The sequence below is a fragment of the Mauremys mutica genome, chromosome 1 (assembly GCF_020497125.1).
Source record: "Mauremys mutica isolate MM-2020 ecotype Southern chromosome 1, ASM2049712v1, whole genome shotgun sequence".
NCBI classification, from domain to species: domain Eukaryota; kingdom Metazoa; phylum Chordata; order Testudines; family Geoemydidae; genus Mauremys; species Mauremys mutica.
The window spans coordinates 336,590,482-336,608,302 of record NC_059072.1 but is presented as its reverse complement, the minus strand read 5'-3'; the positions used below and the strand labels follow the sequence as shown (position 1 = coordinate 336,608,302).

The following is a 17,821-nucleotide window of genomic DNA, read 5'->3' as shown; positions in this document are numbered from 1 at the left end:
TATTGTTCTGCTAAGGTTATGTTAATCGGGTAATAATGGTGGCCCAGAATCTTCCCTGCATTAAGACTGCATGAATGCAAAGCAGGCGCAGCAGTAAAACCAGCACAGCCAGCCCCAGCCTTAGCACTGAATCCAGTTCAAAACCATTCTCCTTGTCTGGACTTGCCTCAAACAAATGCATGGATGGTCTCCTTCTCCCGTCCCTTCTTCCTCAGCTCACCTAGCAGTGGATTCCTCTTTATCTCTCTGCCCAATCTTGTCAAAACAAGCTTGTCTTCCTCTGTGGTTTCTGCTAACTAGAACAGTCATCTGATAACTCTGTCTGCCTCACTGACTCTTCATCTATTTTCAAATCTCATCTGGAATAAAGCTGTGTCATAACCCAACACTGCTAATTACCTGTGGATAGACTGGCAGCTGGCCATACAGGAAGGACTAGGAATGATTCCCATGCTCCTTTCCACATGGACAAGATGGGAGGAAAGAAGTATCTGCCTCCACGTGCTATTAATACCTCACACAATGCAAATCTCCAGGTAATCTGGAAATTGATCATTCAAACTCTAGTGGCCATTAAAATAATAATAATAGTAATATATTATAATTAATACTAGAGTAGATAGCAAATCATTAGGGTTCAGCTCTAAACCACACTATAATCCATAGCTAGAGACTGCTGAGTAGCATCAGAGAATTTCTAATGTTCAAAGGACATGGTCAGGTGGGTCTACAGGGGCTGAACGCAGGTGCTCTGGATCTAAAAGCAGGAGCTGCTGCCTTGGCTAAAGGATTAGCTTGCTTAGCTTGAAAGCAGTAGCAGACTCAAAAACCTGTTATGTGGCTTAGCCCCTATGGGGGCAAAGAATCAGACTGTGTTATTGTGCTATAATATACACATGTAGAATTTTTAAAGATGTGTGGATAATTCTTATGCACGTGGCAAAACTTAAAGCAAGTAATTGTAAATGTTTTGGTATAATTTGGCTCAATGCTGATAAAACACTCTCCCTGACATCAGCTCAAAAAGCCTATCTAGCAATCCTGCCAGTAGCTCCCTCTCATTTAAACCAGGGACCACAAGTTGAAGCACCCTGGCTAGTTGCTACTGTTATGGCAGTCTCTAAGATACAGGTTATACAGCTACAGAACTGGTTGCCACCTTTTTTACATTTTTTTTTGGTCTGAAAAATGCCTATTTGTCAATACCCAAACTGTTCATAAAACAGCGTCAGGTTCGAGACACCTGATTTAAAAAAATTTTGGTTAAAAAAGGTTTTAACTCTATTGAACCAGAAAGTTTTGGTGTTTCAAGTTGTCCTGAAGTTTTAGTAAATTTACACTAAAAATGTTAAAAAAGGAAAAAAGTTAAAACTGAGACAAAACATTTCAATTGACCTGAACTGATTTTTTTTCCTTTTAGTTAATCACAATTTTTGAGACTTCAACTTCATCCTGATGTGCGAAGGGATGGGGAAAAATTTTTTAAATGTCAAAAATTTTCACGGGACAGGAAAACAAATTCCCACTTAACCCTAGTTAAACCAACACCTAAACGTAATCTGGAAACTGTACACCCTTTCCATCTCTTGCACACCCCTGTGTGGTGTGGGCACAATTTGGCCAATAGGGATAGACATAGAAATACTAGTTTCACTCTGTTTCAGTGGTTAGCTGTTGGCAGATTTTGAAGCCTGGCAATTGCAATAATTCACACTAGGTTTTGGTTATTCCTCAGAAAGAACTCTGGGAGGCGTTACCAGCAACTCTCTGATACTGTATGGGAAGCATGGACCTTGGTGACAACTGGAAGCTGGATGAAATCAACTGGCTGACTCACAGTGGTATTTTTCACTTTGCTAGTGACAGAGGAGGTACGGTAGCTGTGCAGCATTTAATCCACCTAACCATTTAGTGTGTATCTCACTCTCTGTGCCCCAGACCCAAAAAAGTTCCCAACAGTTTTGTGGAAACCAAAGTGTTTTGCTTCAGCAAAAATGTGCCACCCAACTCTATTTATTTCCCTTTAGTGCTGGTGATGGCCAATCTTGCACCTGTTACAGATGTTGGGAATTGTCCAAGGTATTGCATGGCCTCTGTCCCTACAAATGCTTTCAAACTATTGGACCTTGTCCTTTGGCTTAGGCAGCAGGGGCTTATGCCACACAATGCACAGCCAACCTGCGGAACTCGTTGCTGGGGAATGTTATGAAGGTCAAAACTGTAATTGGGTTTAAAAAAGAATTAGATAAGTTCATGGAGGATAGCTCCATCAATGACTATTAACCAAGATGGTCAGGGATGCAACCTCATGCTCTGGATGTCCCTAGCCTCTGATTGCCAGATGCTGGGACTGGACAACATGGGATTGATCACTCGATAATTACCCTGTTCTGTTCATTCGCTTTGAAGCATCTGGCATTAGCCACTATCAGAAGACAGGATACAGGCTAGATGGACCATTGGTCTTATCCAGTATGCCCTTTTTAGATCCATAGATCCTTGGTTCAGTCCCCGCAGACAATGACCACAACCACCAGAACATGTCCTGTTTAACACTAGAGATTCTCTGATGCTATTCAGCCATCTCTTGATATGGGGTATAGTGTGTGTTTGTATTGAAGTGAATAAGGCTGTACTAATAATAAGCTGAGAAAATTGTCATTTCACTGCTTACCAAACTTGGATAGCACTTCGCCTGCACTGGCGCTAGGGCTTAAATTCAGCAGGAGCCCACTGGAGAAGAGCTTTGGAAAATATTTTCAAACCTGTAGGAGCTCCGCTGGAGGTGCCGGTGCCTCCCAGCACTCCCCTACCCCCTGGGGGACTTAAGTCCAGAGCCCTGAATGTGGGGAGGGGACTCCAGGAAATAATCTTTGAGAATTTAAACACCTGCTCTGAAACAAGCATTGTCTTAGCAAACCCTCAGACACCTCCCACCATTGTCCCTCCACCTAACCATTAAATGTTGGCTGATTTCTTATAGGCACCACAGCATAGGCTTGCCTCAGCTAAGGTCAGGAAAGGAAGGATGGGCTTGTGGCTGAGGTTGGCCTGGGACTCAGGAGATGTGGATTCGTTTCTCAGCTCTGCCATAAACTTCCTGTGTGACTCTGGGCAAGTCACTTTGCTGCTTTGTTCTTCAGTTCCCCATCTGTTAAGTCGAGATGATTCATAGATAATAAGGCCAGAAGGTACCACTGTGATCCTCTAGTCTGACCTCCTGTAAAACACAGGCCATAGGACTTTCCTGTTTGAATTAGAGCAGTTGTCACCAACGGGTCAACTGTGATCAATTGATTGATCCTAGAGGATCTCCCAGTCGATTGCGATCCCTAGTGGTGCAGTGGGGCTGCCGCTAAGGCAGTTTCCCTGCCTGCCCTGGGCCCACGCCGCTCCCGGAAGTGGCCAGCGCAGCCCCACAGCCCTGGGGGCAGGGGAGTGAGGAGGCAGGGGTTTCCCTCTGCGTGCTGCTCCTGCCTGCAAGCACTGTCCCCGCAGCTCTCATTGGCCAGGAACAGGGAGCTGTGGCCAATTGCAGGGGCGGTGTTGGCAGAGAGGGGTAGTGCGCAGAGCCACGTGCCCTCTGCCCCCCCCCAGGGGGCGCGTTGGCCCCTTCTGGGAGTGGCATGGGGCCAGGGCAAGCAGGGAGCCTGCCTTAGTGGCAGCCACGCTGCACTGTCAACCACCGGAGGTAAGTGCTGCCCGGCGGGAGGCCGCACCCCAACCCCCAGCCCTGAGCCCCCTCCCAGAGCCAGCAACCCATACCCCTCCCTGCATGCCGAACCCCCTCCTGCACCCCAAGCCCCAGTCCTGAGTCAGCACCCCAAACCCCCTCTGGCACCCCAACCCCCAGCCCTGAGCCCCCTCCTGGAGCCAGCACCGCACACCCCCGCCTGCACCCCAACACTCTGCTCCAGCCCGGAGCGCACTCCTGCTCCTAAACTCCCTCCCAGAGCTCACCCACTCCTGCATCCCAGCCCCCTGCTCCAGGCTCAGCCCAGAGCCCTCTCCCACACTGCGAACCCATTGGCCCCAACCCCCTACCCCAGCCTGGTGAAAGTGAGTGAGGGTTGGGGAGAGCAAGCAATGAAGGGAGGAGGTGGAGTGAGCAGAGTGAGGCTTTGGGAAAAGGGAGGGTAGATCCTGGGTTGCCCTTAAATCCAAAAAGTGATCTTGCGCGTAAAAAGGTTGGAGATCACCGAATTAGAGCATATCTTTTAGACAAACATCCAGTAATGATTTTAAAATTGCCAATGATGGAGTTTCCACCACAACTTTTGTAAGTTGTTCCATTGGTTAATTAACCTCACTACTGTTAAAAATTTGCACCTTATTTCCAATCTGAATGTTTGGTTTCAGCCTCCAGTCATTGGATCTACTTACAGGTTTGTCTGCTAGCCTGAAGACAGTATAGTATAATAGTACTTCCTTACCTCACCGGGGTACTGTGGGGATAGATTCACTGATGTGTGTCAAGTGTCAAGATCCTTTGGTGAGGTTGACTTTCTAGATTTCAAGTCCCCATGTCTTATCCTCAGTGTAGGATAGTCCCTAGTGATTTATTTTCTACTAGTGCCTTGCGAGACTTTCTCCTGTGAGTGTTACAGGTGAAAATTCACAGAGTTAAAGGGCTCGCTTGGTCTGCTATTCAGGAGGAGGGAGAAAACTGGGCTGTAGCACTTCCCCTCCTCTCCATAGGTTGAAATGTATTCTGGCTACACAACATCCTCGTTTGATAGACAAGAGATTTCGGTATCAGGGAGATCAAATCCAGTGACTGAAAGGGAAAGAGTCTCTTTGGTTTGTTTATTATTTATTTGTCTTTGAGGATCTGGCCTTTTTCAGGGTTTTTTCTTTTTAAATAATTGAAAAACAAACAAAAATCTCATAGAGGGTGGGAGAGTTAATGCCGAATACGTTTGCCTGCTGTGGTTGCCTAGCAACCAGTGGGCAGGCAGGCCAGATGGCAAAGAGGGGCCTGCAGTAGCGAAGGGAGGTGTTTGTGTCCATTCAGGTGGGCACAGGATCGGCGCACTCACTTCTGGAGCCTCTGTTCTGGTTAATGATGCTTCTGGCCAATCTTTGGACACTAAAAGGAACAGGAGATGGGAGTGGCGGGGTTTCTGAAAAGTCTGGAGGACACGTCAGAAAATGAGGTTCTTATTTTGCATGTGCAGCCTGGGTGTCCCACCAAGGATCAGGATGGTGCAGTGCAGCCCCTTAGGACTCTGCCAATGCAAAGTGTATGGGTGCTGGAGGGACGACGAGGTTTCATTTTGCAGCAAGAATACGCTTTGGTTTTGGGGCTGAATTGACCCAAAGTTTCTTTGACAATTGCTAATTTCCAAACAGACATGCTGAGAGAAAGCACCACCTGGCAGAACTAGGGGCAAGCTAAGCAACGGCCTCGCTGCAGTGTTACTAGAAGCAGTTTTATTTCTCTAACAATATACACCTATGAATCAGGCTGCTCTTTCCAGGCATTTGTTCTTCTTCCTGCAGACAATGAGATTTCCGAAGGCGCACCAGCTCCATTCAGACTGGATCAGCTGGGTAAGTCCCATGCAGAGCATATATTCCTATGTCTTTTTCTTCTCTGCATCCTATACTGTAATTTGGATGAGAAGATTTAGTTAAAAAATAGGGAGGCTGCTGAGTGCAGTCTGCCGCATAAATGCATCATTACCAGTGGCTCCTTTCTGCGTTGCTTTTGAATGCACAGACCAGAGAGTAGGACACTGCTGGATACTAAAAGATGTATTTAGTAGGTTTCTGAATCACATTTGCTTGGTTATTTTATTTTGTGCCAAGAGCTTGCATCTTTCTGTTGCAGAAAGTGTAAATGCTCCAGCTTTTTGGAAGTGCAGTTAAAGTTTAACCCATGCCTGGCACCAGCACTTCTGTGACCTTCTGCTCTGATGGTTAGTGCTATGATGAGCTCCAAAATCTTTGTCCTCCAGTATGCTCTGTTCCTAGTGATTAGAGCAGAGAGCGGGGAATCACGACTAGAAATGTGTGAAGTCTGAGGAGTGAAGAGTCCAGCTCCCAGACTGAAATCAATAGTTCACTTCATATGGGTTGGTTTTCGACAAACTCAGGGGAACATACAGTCAGCCCCTTGCTTGGGCTCAGTATCCCACCCACTTTACGTTCAAGTGGGGAGCTGGGTGCTGATGGCCTGCCCTATCCCTGTTCAGTCTTATAGCTAGAAGTTCCCCTGTTTGCCCTGCAGGGGGCACTAGGTAGCTTCTTGAGGGGCTACCCAGTGTAGGTGACTGGCTCAAATGGGAATAAAGGCATTTCTGGAGACTGAGTGTCCATACACCCAAATAATGCAACAGGGAGCAGCAAACAGACTGCTGCTGTTGGGTCTACTGAGCTGAGGCTGAGAGACACCCCCTAATTCTTTGCTTGGGGTTCTCCAGCACTTGCTTTCTAGGAGAGATGATCCATAATCTCTAACAGGTTCATTAGGACAGCCCTAGGCAATAAAAATCATGAGTCTTCTTTTAGCCCCAGCTCAGCAGGGCCGTGGCAGAAGTAGTCTGTTTTGTAGCCCTAGCTAGAAGTGCTGTACTGAGGCAGGAGAGAGAGGATGAGATGGACTACATGTTGCTCATCAGAAGATCCTCAACAGGTGGCCCATACCATCAGCGCCCTGTAGAGCCCGCTGAAGATATTGACCACCTGTTCCCCTGAGGAATGGGGAGAGGGCATGGAGCTACAAGAGTGTGTGTGTGTGTGTGTGTGTGTATGTGTGTGCGTGCACGTGTGTGTGGTGGTGGTGGTGTGTGTCATGCTGTCAAGGATCTCACATCTAAACTAGATAAGACCAAAACAGAATATAAGACAACTGTGCAAAAATGAAAGAACAAGGAAAGATTAGAGCTTAGAAGAAGGAAAAGAGTTTTTAGCAAGGGGGGTGTGTGTGTGTGTGTGTGAGAGAGAGAGAGAGAGAGAGCGCACACGCGCGCCTCATGGTCAGGTAGTGGGAGACAGTACAGAAGTGCTCCAAGCACTTTCATGAGATTCTCATCCTTCCTGCTTTCTATATAGCTTGAAATATCATGAGAACGGTCTTTATTATGGTATTATGTTTCATGCTGGAAGCCAAAAGAACCAAAATAAGGGGGAAGAAAGTTTAACCAATTTTTTTCCCCCACACTTCATAAAAGGTTTGGTTTGGATGACTAGTTCTGTTGTCCCTAGCAGTCATCAATGAGTCTGATTCTGCATGATGAAGGGCATCTCTTGAGATGAGTTTTGCATGTTCAATTTTCACAAGAGTATAGGAACTGAGGGTGATGAGAAGCCTCAGGAGGTGTTCATCATCTGACACAATTGTGCCCTTATGTAGCTGCTAGATGAGGTGTCCCGTTCTCATTCCCAAGTTAAAACGATTGTGATAAGCAAGTACTGGAAGCATCATTTTGTCAGGGATCCATAATGATTAGCCAAAAATGAACTCTTCTCTCTCCTTCTCATTCATTCTGTCTCCTCTCCCAAAATTCAGGATTTCTGCACTTCTGATTCCGCCTGTGACTGTTGTGTTCCTTTTGTTCTGTAAATGATGAAAACAGAACATTTCACACTTGTTCTGCAGCCTAGCAGAAGAATGTTGTATTGTCTCCTTGGTGAGCTGTGAGGTGGAATTTTTGGTCTTGGAGAAAGGAAGGGCAAGGGAGAGAGAGTTTCTTAAGCAGGGGCATCAGTTGATGCTTCCACAGCCACATCCTGCTTCTCAGTCCCACCCAACTGGAAGTGTCACTAGAAATTGGTCTGTTCGCTGCTTTAGGATAAGATAGTTGAATATCAGGGCAAAGAGAGGCCAGATGAGGAAAAATGCATGGGAAGAAAGAGCTCTCTCCCTACATGAGGGGATCAGAGAAATCTGTGATAGAATAATGGAAATTTGATGAAAGTGGAAAAATAAAATGGGGGGGGGGGAGTTGAGATGGGAAACCAACTCTCCCTGAATCCAGCTCCGAATGCTTTTGTAAAAGACCTAATACATCTGTGGAAATTCTTAGAGGCTGTGCATCAGATTTCCTGATAGCTGAACACATGTGTGATTATCTAGCTGTACTAGGGGAGGCATGCTACAACTACTGTGATTGAAGGAAATACAGTTTCTGTGGCACATTGTTCCTGTGCAACCATTACAACTAGGAATCCAATCCCATTGGATTTTTAAAAAAATCCCTAGCCTGTTTGTTCCAATTGCTTATTAGCCACCAGCTGCTTCTTTTTTCTTGTTGTTCTGACTTCATCTCTGGCTGGAATGAATCCAGGAAGCTAGTGCTCCATTTAACGGAGTCCTCTGTCAGAAATGAAACAGGTCAAATTATTAGAGGAAAGAAAAATGAAAGCTCTTTGGCAAAATTGGAAAACCAGATGTGCAGAGATGACTTTGCTGTCTGTAGCTGCAATGCCGCCTATTAAATGCACAGTGGAGGGGAGCTGATAAATAAGTACAGCCGACATCATAGTGAAAACCTTGCAGTGGCTATTAATTTAGTGCAATAATATATTAATGCTCACCAAGTTTTTGAGTTAACTGGCCATCTGGTAGCTAGATTGTTTAAACACCTCTTGCTGATGGAATTATGGAACTACTGCTTGAAGGGCAGAAGTGGATGTGCCTCCGTTCATAATTTAAAACATTCCAGAGAAGCTGATGACTGCTAAAATAATATCTGCTGAAACAAGCCGTGTATCTGGGATAAATGAAGTTAGTGACTAATCAGAACAGATAGCATTCTTTCCATCTGACGGGTAAGGAGGCTTTTTTTTTTTTTTAATGGATCTGTGTTACTTACTCTAATGAAACTTCTTTATAGACGGTATTTTAATTCCACGTTTTGGTTCATGCTGTTGTCCAAGCATCTTACCATGACTATTTTGGTTGTTCCTATCTTAGGCTGGCTGTACATACAGCCCCGCTAGCATTACCCCCCGCTGTGCTGTAAGTCGTGGGCTGCCTGGCCTAACATCAGAAGTGGCAGTCACAATCAAGAAATAAAATGGGGTGCAGGCATCTGGGGTTGCCAAACTGTCAGCTGGAATGGGATAATTGTTTGTTTGTTTGCATTTGGAGTCAATGTGGTTACATGCAAAGGGGGTTTCAAATGTGACTTGCATCTGAAGAAATGGGTATTCACGCACGAAAGCTCATGCTGCAAAACGTCTGTTAGTCTATAAGGTGCCACAGGATTCTTTGCTGCTTTTACAGATCCAGACTAACACGGCTATCCCTCTGATACTTCAAATGTAACGAGCATCAATACCAGACTGAACTTGCTGTTCAGAACGGCCGAGTCCGTGGGAGTTCAGTGATCTTGCCTGCAGCCTGGGTGTAATAAACATCACAGACCTGTATAGTAAAAGGGAGTCACTAACAGAGAGCTGACTGGGGGCTCCAGATGACCCAGGAGATTGGTAACTCAGTGCAGTAGGGTCACTAGAAATGGGTGGAAAAATTTGTCATGTTTTGGGGAATGTTTGCTCTGCTCCCCTTCCCCCCTCCCCAGCTAAAGCAGAAATGCATGGGAAATTTGGGGAAGTTTTTTTTCCTCTCTCTCTCATAGAGTAGAGAGCCTTCCATTTTTAGATTGCTGGTCTTAAATCTGTCCAGGGCCCTTGTTAGCAATAGGTGGCTGGGCTGGGCATGGGCCTATGGGAAATGAGGAGATGATATCGTCAGTCCAGTTCACAGTGGACTGTTGTCTACATGACCATAATAGGCATCCTCAGCAGAGAGGCCAAAGACTGAGTGGGCATGGGAACTGAAATACCCTCTTGCCTCATTAAGGGTTACGTTCTAACTCCATTAGACAAGTGGTGTGAGGAAGCTTGAGCTACTGCTGGCCTGTACCAGACCCGTTACCTACTAGAGAACTTCAGTCTCCAATCTTGCACCCTTCACGACCACTACATTCATTGTAAAGTCAAAACAGAATTGAACAAGAGAAGGACTTTGAAAAGCACTGGCAAATGTGTCTCCAAAAATACAGGGTCTGGGGGGAAAAGAGAAACAAAGTTACATAGGCAGAAAGAGATCATCATCCTCTGAAATTCAGCACAATCCTGATCGTGCACTGTGGGTTGAAGGGGCTATAGGAAGATGGATTAGGAGTAGGGTGACCAGATAGCAAGTGTGAAAAATCGAGACGGTGGTGGGGGGTAATAGGTGCCTACATAAGAAAAAGCCCCCAAAATCGGGACTGTTCCTATAAAATCAGGACATCTGGTCACCCTAATTAGGAAATAATCCTCTTTTGCAGGCACCTGTAAGGATAGGCTAAAACACCAAACCAAACCCTTCTAAACACTGGCTTGGAGGAGTCTCTGGCTAATGTAACCAGACTCAGTTAAATCCCACAAATCTAGTTTTATTCAGCTTGTATAAAATTCAATACAGGATCAAGGTAACTAAAGAAAAATTCATTCTATTTCATCAAACCAAATTAAATGACAAAGGACAGCACTTATATTACCATTTTTAAATTGGCTTTGAGAGAGACCCTCCCTTTGACCTACAGAGATTATGAATAGGCACATTACAAGCCAAGGCCAAATTCTGCCCTCATTTACAGGCAAGTAGCTCGCTGATTGCAGTGGGCTCATAGAATTATAAATGAAAGAAGCATTTGCCTCTGTGGGGTGGGTAGTTTATTTCTCCAGAGAGATTAAGTGACTCGCCCAAGATCACACAGGAATTCTGTAGCAGAGCAGGGAATTGAATACTTTCCAAATCCCAGGTTCATGCCTAACCACTGAACCATCCTTCCTCTCCTTACAAATGTGTATATGGGACATGATCCATTGCGCCCCACCACTTTATCTCTTGAGCTCTCATTTACACTGGTGTGTAGCCTGAGCGTAGCTCTTGACTTCAGTGGAATCATTCTGAATTTATGCCACTCTAACTACGAGGCTGATCCTGCATCTTTGAGATTAGTGGGAGCTGCTGAGTGCTCAGCTCTTTTAAAAATCATGCTGCTTACCTAAATACCTCAATAGCGATATAGGAGGCTAACTTCAGACACTCATTTTTGAAAATCTTGGCCCACATGTATTTAGATAGCACCCAAAGGCCGCAATCCAGATAGCAGCCCTATTCTATTAGATGCTGTACAAGGAATAGGAAGGATCCCTCCTGCCATGCCACCTACAAGATATGCAAATGCAGAGAACAATTCTATACTAAATGGTACCATAGAATATAGGCACAGGCCAGAGCTGAGTAATCCAATGATTTTATTATTGTTGCCTTCTTCCTTCCTCATTGTCCCCCCAACCCTACTGGTTTGTTACTGTCTTTGTGTCATGTCCAAGTTACAGGGCAGGGACTCCAGGACAGATTATGTGATGGGCTCCCCAGTGTAAATTAGAGCAGCACCTAGGACTCCTGTAATTTCCAGCAGCCTTGCCCAGGCAGCCTAGGGAATGCACTACAGCCTAGAGGAGCCCAGAATTCCCATAGTATTTATCACTATAGAGATTCTCCCCTCTCAGCCCCATCCCTAGCACTCACCCCATTCTCCTCCAGCCTGTTGCAGTGCCTCTGTGGCCCCTCTACACCATCAGAGTAGCACATAGGAACAAGGGCTGAGCCCAGGATCAGCCCCTTTGACTTCTATGTGGGTTGTAAAGCACCTTGCAAATTCTAGGCACTGTAGAAGTAACTACTAGGATAGGGCTAATCCTGCAGTCACTGGAGGGTTTGCTTGAGTAAAGGTAGCCAGAGCAATGAAATAGAGAAATCTAAAGGTATTTCTGCACTGTGATTCCCAGCTTGAGGAGACATACTCACGCTAGCTCTGATCAAGCTAGCGCGCTAAACATACAACGTAGCCATGTGAGTGGTGGGAGGGGCTAGCCACCCTGAGTATGGACCCGTGCTGGCATATGGGTACATACTCGGGGTAGCTAACTCCTCTTGACATGACAGCTACACTCTATTTTTAGCAGGCTAGCATGATCAGAGCTAGCAGGGGTATGTGTCCTCAAGCTGGAACTTGCACCCCCAGCTCAAAGCATAGACATGCGTTAGCATTGTGTTGTCTCTCCTGATGAGAGACGAAAGAAGGAACTATCCAGTCACCATAGGAAATGTTGGCACCAGGAAATAAAGCAAAGGCACAGCACTAAGTACAGGTACATGGCATGAAGGGGGTATGCCTGCCTGACTCCATGCCTCAGAAAGCTGAGTGCGTGCACCCCTTTGTGCAGTGCTTAGAGATCCTCTGATGAAAGGCACTAAGCACAAAATAATCTTTCTCTCTCTCTCTCTCTCTCTCACACACACACACACACACACACACACACACACACACACACGAGCTACCCACATACCGGTAGTTCTCCCACTTTGCAATCAGACTCCACAGCAGAATGGCTTGCTTAGGTAGGGTTGGTGAGATTAAATCATGAATAATTCCAGCCATAATGAGAATGCCATTCAGCACACCAGTTCCACAGGATGCAAAGAACCACTGTGTGCTGACAAATTTCCTGTTTTCCTGTTTCTACAGTACTGCTGTCCAGCACAGTCAATAAATCCACTGCTTGACATGAAGGAATATGTACAGTAAGCGATTTATGGGAAAACGAGTAGGGAGGCAGCTGTGCAGCAGGGAGAAGGGCCTGGATTTAATAACAGTAATGTTATTTATACTGCTCCCCCACATCTGCACACTCGGGATGCTGCTCAACAAGACAATGAAAGTGCAAATATACTAACAAAATGCAAATCCTTCACTCAAATTCTAAGCGGTGTGAGAGGATTTCCTAACAGAGATCAAGAATGATCTTGCTTAGGGCATGGGACTGGGGCTTTGAAGGTCTGGATTCAATGCCTAACTCTCCCACAGACTGTCTATGTGACCTTGGGCAAGTCACTTAATTTCTTGGCGCCACCATTCCTTATTTGTAAAGTGGGATGTTGATGATACACTTTTTCTCCCACCCTTTGTCTGTCTTAGCTCTTTGGGGCACAGACCCTGCTGAAATACAAGAAAACGATAGGAATAGTGCCAAAGGGGAGCACTGAGATGGGGGAAGGAGTGGAAGGTAATGGACATGGCCAGAACTGTATTCATAGTTTCATGGAATTTGAGGCCAGAATGGACCATTAAACCATCTACGCTGAGCGGTAACTTGGGTTAGACTAAAGCCCTTTGGTCCTCAGGAGATTAAATTTATGTGCATAGGCAGTGAATGAGAGACTGAGGTACCACCAATGCCTGAGGCCCCCGGATTTCATGCTAAAAACATATTTTTATCTATCCATCTTGGGTACTTATATGGCCCCCATTCTATCAGTAGGGGAGCACCTCATAATCTTGAAAGTATTTATCCTCACAACAATCTCTGTGAGGTAGGGCAGTGCTATTAGCCCCATTTTATAGATGGGAACCGAAGCACAGAGAGACAAATGTTATGTCTACACTGGCAAAAAAACTCCTGCAGCAGCAAGTCTCAGAGTCCAGGTCTATAGGTTCGGGCTCGGAGGGCTTGCACTAGGGCACTAAAAATAGCCATGTTCCCACCCCCCTTGCCTGATTTCAGAGCCCAACTCCAGCACAAGCAGGAATGTCTACACAGCTATTTTTATCACCACAAGCCCAAGTCTGTAAACCCAGGCTCTGAGACTTGCTGCTGCAGGGTTTTGGTTATTTTATTATTTTTTTATTCTATTTTTGCATTGTTGACACACTAAGTGACTTGCCCGAAGTCACACAGGAAGACTGTGCTGGAGCAAGGAATCCCAGGTCTCCCACGTCCCATGTTGGTACCCTAACCACTTAAAACAAAAATCTTAAAGTGATGGTGATTATGGTTGAAAAGGTGACCACGTAAAAATGAGACATTCTTGCTCAACAGATCTGTTCCCTGGGATCTGTGACTTTGGTGATTAAGCTTTTTACTTCTATTGGGATGTCAGTCAACACAGCTAAGTGAGAATGAGCATGACTCTGTCTTGACTTATGTATCACCAAGAGAATGGTAGCTTCATGCCGTTTGCAGGACTAGATTTTTCCCTCAATTACACCTGTGCAACCCAGTCGTGTGCCATCACCGGTGCAATCCCACAGTACAACCACCAGTTACACAGATGTGTGAGCTCTAGTCTCTGCCTCATTCACTTGAAAAGATATTAAATGAGCGAGAGCTCCATAGAATTTGGCCTGAAGAATCTTTATTACTTTAGTAGCTTGACTTCCAAATCACAGGCCTTCAATTAAACAGGAAGCATTGCACCATATTTACACAATCTTTTGCAGAGTATTACCACACTTTAAGGTGTGAGGAAAAATTAATTAATATGGGTGCCTAAGGCAAGTGAGCTCCACGCCCTGGCGTCCAACAAAGTAATAAAATCAAGAGAAGAAAAAAACTTATCCCAATATGAACCATGTTTACTGCTCAAGCAAAAAACTCTGAAACACCAATATTTAGAAGTTACTAAGAAGAATAGACCAAAACCAATATGGTAGATTGTAACTGATGCATGTACAGAACTAGTGACTATTTTCTCACAATATAACATGCAAAACTAAGGCAGACTCTTACTAAACACAGAGTCGGTGGTGACGATAAGGTGGAGATAATAGAAAATATACATCTGGAGAGGTGCATCTGTTCAAGCAAAGGATAAAAAGAGAAAAGGAAGGACTGTTTATACTCCACTATCTAAAAGAGGAAGGAATGCAAGAATGATACCACCTCAAATTATCAAACATGAGAAGACTTTCCATTATGAAAAGCAATGAGGAAAAACTGTGCATAATCCTAGACCGAAGGCAAAAAATGGAAGAGAAAGGACACCAGTTCAGCTATGGGCAATGACAAATGCAGCCAGGTGAAACAACTCTATCCTGGGCCTGATTCTGCTGTCAGTGGTTTACACCTGTGTCACAATATTGATTTGAATGGAGGTACTCCTGATTCTGGGAGGAGAATCAGGCTCACCATGTCTGCCTTTACCAGAGATTTGCGTGTTCTGTCTTTTTATACTTTGGCAACAATTGTCTAAGTTGTCATGCCAATACAATACTATTGAATTGAAAGAAGTGTGGTAACTCTGAGGATGAGGTTCATGAAAGGGGGTCTCAAGTAAGGACAGATGACTACTGGAGAAAATTATTACTGAATTATGAATGTATAGAATACTTATATAGATATAATTATTGAATTACTTGCTGATTGATAAAAAAATAATTTGTTTGCTGAATATTGCTGGGCCATCTATGCAGCTGGTTAAATAGCGGGAAAATGTATTTGAGAGTCCTTTAGGGCTCATTGAAGTGAATGGGAGCATTTCCATTGATTTTAACAGGCTTTGGATAAGAGCCTTCTTCAGCTCCTGATGAGATTAAAAACTCATTGACACAAATTATTTGTGATTACTCTATGACCATCTCAAGGCCTGAACATAGCCTGCATGTACACTATTGAGCCCTCATCCTGCAAACACTTATGTAGCAGTTTACTTTTATTATCCTAAAGTTGAATAAGTGTTTGCAGGATTGGGGTATTAATAAACCAGCATCACCTTATCAAGCAATATTTTATTGATTTATGCCATTCCTTTGAATTGGTAGGGAGAGGAAAATGGGGATCACATGCTGCAGGGAATCCTACTCTTTGCTTTGGTCTACACTAGGGGACGGGGTCAATGTAAGATACGCAACTTCAGCTACGGGAATAGCATAGCTGAAGTCGACGTATCTTATTTAGACTTACCTCCAGTCCTCACAGCGCGGGATCGACAGCCGCGGCTCCCCGTGTCGACTCCGCTACCGCCACTCGCCCTGGTGGAGATCTGGAGTCGATGGGAGCACGTTTGGGGATCGATATATCGCGTCTCCCGATAAATCGATTACTACCCGTCGATCCGGTGGGTAGTGTAGACATACCCTTTGCCTCCTTCAAAAGGAGATACTCAGTGCAGCAGGCCCTGAAGTTTGCAGAAATCTGTTAGGCATTGAAAGCATATTTAGTGTAAGGATCTCTTAAGGTTCCTGTTTGGCAAGTGACTTTTTTGAGAAATGGAACTGCAGAGTGGCTTCCAGAGAAGAGAGGGGGCAGGGTAGTGGGAAGGTGAGATTTAAAAATAAACAATCACCAACCCCCCAAACCAACAAAAATGGAATGAAATTTGATTTTATTTATTTTATATTCAAAATAATCTTAAATTACCTTCAGGGATAGATTCAGTTTGATCCGTTCCAGCGCAAATATTGGCAGAAGAAACTTGCTCAAGAGACCATTCTAATTAGAAATTACCAGACCGCCCCCCTGTGTGCTGAGCATGACTGCTCCATCTTCACTAGAAGACCACCAAGTATTTTGTCACTCCCTTAAGCGGTTGCTTAAAGCTGTTTCAATGCGTTTTTATGCCCTAGAATCAGGGTCACCTGGGGGGGGCAAGTGGGGCAATTTTCCCCGGGCCCTGCAGGGGCCCCCACGAGAATATAGTATTCTATAGTATTGCAACTTTTTTTTATGGAAGGGGCCCCCGAAATTGCTTTGCCCCAGGCCCCCTGAATCCTCTGGGTGGCCCTGCCTAAAATAAAATCCTAAAGAGCGTTAGATGAAACCACAGTTAAAATCTCCAAACTCCTGCTACAGGGGAATATGCTGCTTTTCGACCACCAGCAGGCCCTGCTGTGCCAGCACTGCATTCGCTGCCAGAGACTTCGCTTACTGCCCTACTCCGGGTGCACTAGGACCTGGCAGCCCATCGGCGTGTGTGTGTGTGTGTGTCTGTGTGTGTCTGTGTTGGACAACAGTGTAGTGTTACCGTTTTGATGCCAGCCCCCTATCCCGCTCAGCACAGTCTGCTTGGGATACATGGTGCAACATTAGGACCCAGCAGAGACTACCATGATTTGGGCAGTAGGTAAAGCTCTGACATTCCTTTCATTCCAGTGTGAATGGGGCTGATTGTTGTGTCGTGGATCTGAGTTTTTCCTCTGCATCTCGATCCGTTTTCTACACATCATGTCAAGCAGCACGTTTGCACGGTAGCCGCTTTATGCTGGGTGGTGGTTGTTTTTTTTTTTTTGGTGGGGACAAAACTAGCCATGGTAGCCTCATGTGGATTGCAAAGTTTCTGCCGGGAACTTCTGAGCAAGAAGTGAAAGGTAATAAACACAAACTTATTTTTGGTGGGGGTGGGGGGACATTGCAAAAGCTACTTGCTCCATGTGATCTCCTTTAACAGAGCAGGGGAGACTTTGGGTGGGGGGGCACCGCGGAAGGGTTGAAGCCTTTGATTGCAGCTTTGGGGCTGTATTTTGGATGTAAACAGCGACTGGGAAGTCAAGTGAGTTCGCTTTTCCCTGAAAGAGGCTGACATATGGTTGCAGTGTCTGAGATTCCTTAAGTCAGAGCTGCCTGACCGTGGAAGTGCCTGCTGCCTCGCTCAGTGCTTGATTGTGGAGCAGACTGAGGAAGGGGAGAAAAGGCTGGAAGAGAGAGATTGAGAGGGTGCCTTAGTGCAGGGGTTCTCAAACTTCATTGCACCGCGACCCCAGGAGAGGAGACTGAAGCCTGAGCACCCCAAGCCCCGACACCCCAGGTGGAGGGGGCAAAGCAAAAGCCTCACTGCCCTAGGCTGGGAGGCCAAAGCCCAAGGGCTTCAGCCCCAGGCAGGGGGCCTCTAACTTTAGCCGTGTTGCCCGGGGCTGAAGCCCTTGGATTTGGGCTTGAGCTTTGGCCTTGGGCACCAGCAAGTCTAAGCCAGCCCTGGTGACCCCGCGGCCCACTTTGGGGTCCTGTCCCAGAGTTTGAGAATCGCTGCCTTAGTGGG

General features: G+C 45.6%; 1 protein-coding gene across 2 annotated transcripts in view; it reads left to right on the top strand.

The window, feature by feature from the left end:
- AMOTL1 (angiomotin like 1) overlaps positions 1 to 17,821 on the top strand; it is a 147,724-nt gene that overhangs the window by 21,075 nt on the left and 108,828 nt on the right. For both annotated transcript variants that reach the window (XM_045019665.1, XM_045019661.1), the window contains exons 5-6: positions 1,736 to 1,871; positions 5,503 to 5,553. In XM_045019665.1, the coding sequence (XP_044875600.1) occupies positions 1,778 to 1,871; positions 5,503 to 5,553 (145 nt within the window). In that variant the 5' untranslated portion in view covers positions 1,736 to 1,777. The remainder of the gene's footprint in view (positions 1 to 1,735; positions 1,872 to 5,502; positions 5,554 to 17,821) is intronic.